A 4949-nucleotide genomic window follows, 5' to 3' on the forward strand; every position below is an offset into this window, starting at 1 on the left:
GCTCACAGGGGTATTGAGGTGAAGGGACCGGGGAGTGAGGGAGGGGCCAGAATGACCTCATAGGGGGAAAAAAAAAACAGTGGTTTTAAACACTGAGTTCCATAAAAATAAGAGCGACTAGTGTTTTTTAAAATCAGTGATACTTTTGTGTCCGGTTTCTCCCAGTTTGAGGATCTCCTAGCTCATTCCTCCAGCTGCTCTCTCTATTCCTCCTTCTAGTGCTGTAAGGGGGAGGGGCTGGGGGTATTACCACGGCAGGGCACGGGCTATAAGCTGGGCACTCCCACATGCATTGTCTTATTCAATCCCGACTTTACAAAGGAGCCATCATCTTCCTTGGGTACGTGAGGAAACTGAGGCTCAGATCGCTTATAAACATAAATTACTTGTCCAAGGTCACGTGGCTCGTGAGAGCCGAGTCCGAAAGCCAAGTCAATCTGGATCAAAGCTGTGCTCTTGGCAACCGGATCTAGGACCTCCATGGAGGGGCGGTCTTCCACCTCCTGGGATGGGATCCTTGGCCGCAGTGACGGGTCCTCCAGGGAAAGCGGCTCTGGTCCCACACCTGAGCACACTCCGGCAGCTGCGCCCTTCCCAGCCTTCAGCCCCGGGGCCATCTGCAGCTCATGAGAAGTCCTAGTGCTTAGCCAGGACTGACTACTGCTCACGCTCACCCGTGGCCTTGGGTAGGGGAGAGGCTGAGTGGAAGCCTTAACTGAAGGGGTTGGGGGTTGCAGATATTAAGCGAAGTGAAGAGGAAACAGGAGAGACTTGTGTGGGGAAGGACCATCCTAAGGGCCCCTGAAATCCTCACAGAGGCAGCCCCCGCCCCACACCCCGGCGTCAGGGCAGGTGGGACGCGAGAACACACATCCCCCTCCCCTCCCGCCCAGCGATCGATCGATCGATCGTGGAGCCACGGGGCGGTCAGCCCCAGCAGCCTGGGCTTGCCCTAAAATCCCCCGAAGGAGGCTGGGAAGGCCGAGGAAGTGGGGAGGCCAGGACCCTTCCTCACCTGGGCCCCATCCCTGCGTCCGGGTGGAGCTAGAGCAGGGCCTGGACGGGGGCGATGCCACAGAGGTGCCTACATGCAAAGCTGAAGGTGCTCTCTCTCTCTCCTCAACCCGGTCCCAGCCCTACCAGGGCCTCGGGGCACTACAGGGGGATGGCAGCAGCGGTAACACAGCTGACCAGTGCTGCCCACCACGCCAAGCCCGAGGCTGAGCTACACACAGGGGTTAAGATATATCTAACATATTCCCTCGCTCAGCCCGCCCAACCCTTGAAATGATCCCCAGTTGAAGACGAGGAGACTGGGGCTCAGAACGTATAACTTGTCCAGCAAATAAGTTTACAAGCGAAAGTGTTCCAGAGTCCACACTCAACCATGATGCAGCATCAGTGCAGGCGCACGCGCGCGCGCGCGCGCACACACACACACACACACACACACACACACACAAGCACTAGTTACCAGGTGCCGCCCAGTTGCTTTATCAGGACAGCCCCCTCCCCCCCCCCAGCAGATGGGCCGCAGCTGGGCCTCTGTTCACGTCCAGCCCTGCGGGCTGGGGAAGGTGGGTCACATGTGAACAGAGTCCCTTTTATAGCTCCACCACCCAAGCCGGCTCTGTCTTCTGCCACCTGACCTGCCAGCGGCTACCTACACCGGCTGTGCCCGTCCGTCATGGAGAAGGTCCTTGTCCTTCTGCTGGTTGCCCTGGCAGTGGCCTATGCAGCACCTGACCCTCGGGGAATCATTATCCACCTGGTAAGAGGGGCTTTGGGGCAGGAGGTACCCGAACATCCCGGCAGGGATTTTTTTTTTAATTTTTAAATTTTATTTAAATTCAAGTTAGTTAACATACAGTGTAATAATGGTTTCGGGAGTAGAATTCAGTGAGTCATCACTTAGAACACCCAGTGCTCATCCCATCAAGTGCCCCCCTTAATGCCCATCACCCATTTAGCTCATCCCCCACCAACACCCCTCCAGCCACCCTCAGTTTCTTCTCTGTATTTAAGAGTCTCTTATGGCTTGCCTCCCTCTTTTTCTTTTTTATCTTATTTTTCCTTCCCTTCCTCTACGTTCATCTGTTTTGTTTCATAAACTCCACATATAAATGAAATTGTGTATTTGTCTTTTCCTAACTTATTTTACTTAGCATGATACACCCTAGTTCCATCCGCATTTTTGCAAATGGCAAGGTTTTATTTTTGATTGCCAAGAATTTTTCCATCATATATATATATATATATACACCACATCTTCTTTACCCATCTGTCAGTCATCGGACATTTGGGCGCTCTCCATAATTTGGCTGTTGTTGACAATGCGGCTGTACACATGGTGGGGCGTGTGCATGTGCCCAGGTGAGATAGGTACTATTAGGGTCAACTCCGTTTTCAGATGGAAGGCAGTTGTAGAAAAAGTTAAGTCACCTGCCTGAGGTCACACAGCTGGAAAACCGTGAGCAGGGATTGGAGCCCAGGCTCCCGGCTCCAGAACAACCCCCTCACACTGCCCCATGCTGCCTCTCTACCCAAAGGATCTTAACTCGGAGCCTTGCATGGCTCAGAGGGTCCAGGGTCTCCCTCAGGTTCTATGTAAAAGTCAGGGGAGGGAGGAATTTTCCAGGGTGAAGGTCCTCAACCTTCACAGGCTCCTCAATGGAGCAATGGAGCCAGAGAAGTTTGGGGACCTTGTTTTGGGAACGCTGAGGCATAGGGTGGGGCAGTGACTTGCCCAGCGTCACCCAGGGAGTCGGTAGTGCAGCGGGGACTAGAACCCTAGAACCCGGGTGTCTGGAGCCGCAGCCACTACCCTGCCCGCTTGTCACGCAGTGGGGCTGGGGATGGGCGGATTGGCCGCCAGACCCAGGAGCTGGGTTCCTCTACACACGCCCCCACCAGGGGAGCACTGCCAGCGGCAGTGGGGGGAGGGGCGGGGGACGTAGAGAAGGGACCAAGGGGGTCCGGGACTGACCGGCTGCCCCCGCAGGAGGAAGGCGAGCTCTGCCTGAACAGCCTTCAGTGCAAGAGCAAGTGCTGCCACCGTCAAACCGGGCTGAGCCTGGCCCGCTGCGCACCCAAGGCCAGCGAGAACAGCGAGTGCTCCGCCAAGGTGGGTGCTCACAGAGTGGGGGTGGGGGTGGTGGGAAGAGGGACCGCTCGGAGGAGGAGGGCCTTCACGCTCGGGGATAGGAGCACGGAGGAGCATCGGCCTGGGTCCTGAACGCTGAGATTAAGAGAGGGAAGCCAACAGGCTTCAAAGCACTTTCCCATCCCATAATCGCTTTTGACCCTCACAAGTGACCAGTGATAAAGATTTGTTATCCCCATTTCACAGATGGGTAAACAGAGGCCTCCCCAGAGAGATCTAGTTAGTAAGCAGAAATGAGACACAGCGTGAACCAGACTCCGGGCCCACAGTGGCCTCTAGGGTGGCATTAAGGAGAAGACAGACTGAAAAGAGACTGGCCAGGGGTTCTTGGGGTCAGGCCAGGGGGCAAGTGATGCCCAAAGTAGCCCCCCACCCAACACTCAGCCCGTGAATCCACTGGCCCTGTGTCTTTGCAGACACTCTATGGGGTTTACTACAAGTGTCCCTGTGAGCGGGGCCTGACCTGTGAGGTTGACAAGACCATCGTGGGCTCCATCACCAATACCAACTTTGGCTTCTGCCATGATGCTGGACGCTCCAGGAAGTAAAACCACCGAAGGCGGCTCCTCTCCCACCACCCCTCCCTGGCTGGCCACCCCCTTGGCCAGCACCCCCCTTTCTGATTGGATTCTCAGCAATTAAAGCTCTTCCTGCAACCTTCCCCGGGCTCCTGAGTGTTCTTGTTAGGTCAGCGTCTTCCTTGATGTTACCTTAAGCCTTTGCCTCCTCAAGATCAGAGGAAGTCAATAGGCCAGAGGAAGGAGGCCAGGCAGGATGACAAGGCTGTGAAGCATCCATGCCGAGAACCTCTCCGTTTGGGTACCATCACACCTCCCTGGGATGCCCTTCTGGTCCCTCAAGTTCTCAGACAGGTGTGTCACACGCACATGTACACACTTCTGGTGGGGACTCCTAATGGCCCATGTTCTCTGCCCTGAGTCAAAACTTACCAGTCCCTGTCCTGGGGTCATACCTTCTTTTTGGACCCAACTCTCAGATATGCCAGATAGCTAGCACAACCCAGGTGTTAGGAGGCCATGTGGGGAATCAGCCTAGGAATTCCCTGAGCCTGCACAGATGGGTTAACAAGGCATAAAGGAATAGAAAGCCACAGGATGAACACACCCAAGGTTGGGTAAACAAGATCAGGTAAATGAGATTAGGTAAATGGGGCAAAGGCCCCAGTATAGGACAAAGACATAGGAATAGAAAAGTCTCAGGATGAAAGCATCCAAATTGAGGTAAGCAAGATTAGGTGTTCGGGGCTGAAACACCCCCCAACTTACGACAATAGCAGAAAGCTGCTTTCGCAGGAAGGAAGGACAGAAAATAGGTAAAGAGGTAAATAGGACTTTAGGCTGCAGCAGGGCTAAGTTGCCCAGAGTGGAGCTAATTAGCAAAAGAAAGGTGCCTTGACCCTGAGGTAGCATGCTCCTTCTGTCTTGTCCCCAAGGCCAGTTTAGATAAACGAGGTGGTGCCCCAGGTCTGCTGTAAACAACCTTCCTCCTAGCGCCAAGCCACCTCATACCTTCAAAACCCCTTTTCCCCCACGCCCATGAGTTAATGTTCATGGTTTCATTGTGTGTGCATGTCCATCACGACTGTAAACCTTCTGATTCTAATAAAAACGAAGCAAGGACCCTTCCTCAGGGCTCTTGTCTCCTGGACATTAGCCTCTCTCAAATCGTAATCCTGTGTCCTACTCTCTTGCTGCAAAAGAGAGAACTCCAGACCCAGAGTTTACGACAGGGTCAGTCTACTAACAATCACAGCGGGCTTACACTG

At 54.3% G+C, this 4949-nt stretch overlaps 1 protein-coding gene across 2 annotated transcripts; it reads left to right on the forward strand.

Annotated features, from left to right (window-relative positions):
- The first annotated feature begins 1687 nt into the window (after window positions 1-1687).
- CLPS (colipase) lies at window positions 1688-3711 on the forward strand. 2 transcript variants are annotated; one of them, XM_077754838.1, is made up of 3 exons: window positions 1688-1771; window positions 3002-3124; window positions 3580-3711. In XM_077754838.1, the coding sequence occupies exons 1-3, from the start codon at window positions 1688-1690 to the stop codon at window positions 3709-3711; spliced, it is 339 nt and encodes a 112-aa protein (XP_077610964.1). The 2 variants fall into 2 exon arrangements, with proteins under 2 accessions (XP_077610964.1, XP_077610966.1); XM_077754840.1 differs by lacking the exon at window positions 3002-3124.
- Window positions 3712-4949: the final 1238 nt, after the last annotated feature.

This window comes from Crocuta crocuta, unplaced genomic scaffold (assembly GCF_008692635.1).
Source record: "Crocuta crocuta isolate KB4526 unplaced genomic scaffold, BGI_CrCroc_1.0 scaffold132, whole genome shotgun sequence".
NCBI lineage: Eukaryota > Metazoa > Chordata > Mammalia > Carnivora > Hyaenidae > Crocuta > Crocuta crocuta.

What these genes read in the sequence shown, in the direction of transcription:
- CLPS (XM_077754838.1), top strand. Translation starts at nt 1,688, where the DNA reads ATGGAGAAGGTCCTTGTCCTTCTGCTGGTTGCCCTGGCAGTGGCCTAT. An exon ending in GGGGAATCATTATCCACCTG is followed by an intron (nt 1,772 to 3,001) that starts GTAAGAGGGGCT and finishes CTGCCCCCGCAG; the next exon opens with GAGGAAGGCGAGCTCTGCCT. An exon ending in ACAGCGAGTGCTCCGCCAAG is followed by an intron (nt 3,125 to 3,579) that starts GTGGGTGCTCAC and finishes GTGTCTTTGCAG; the next exon opens with ACACTCTATGGGGTTTACTA.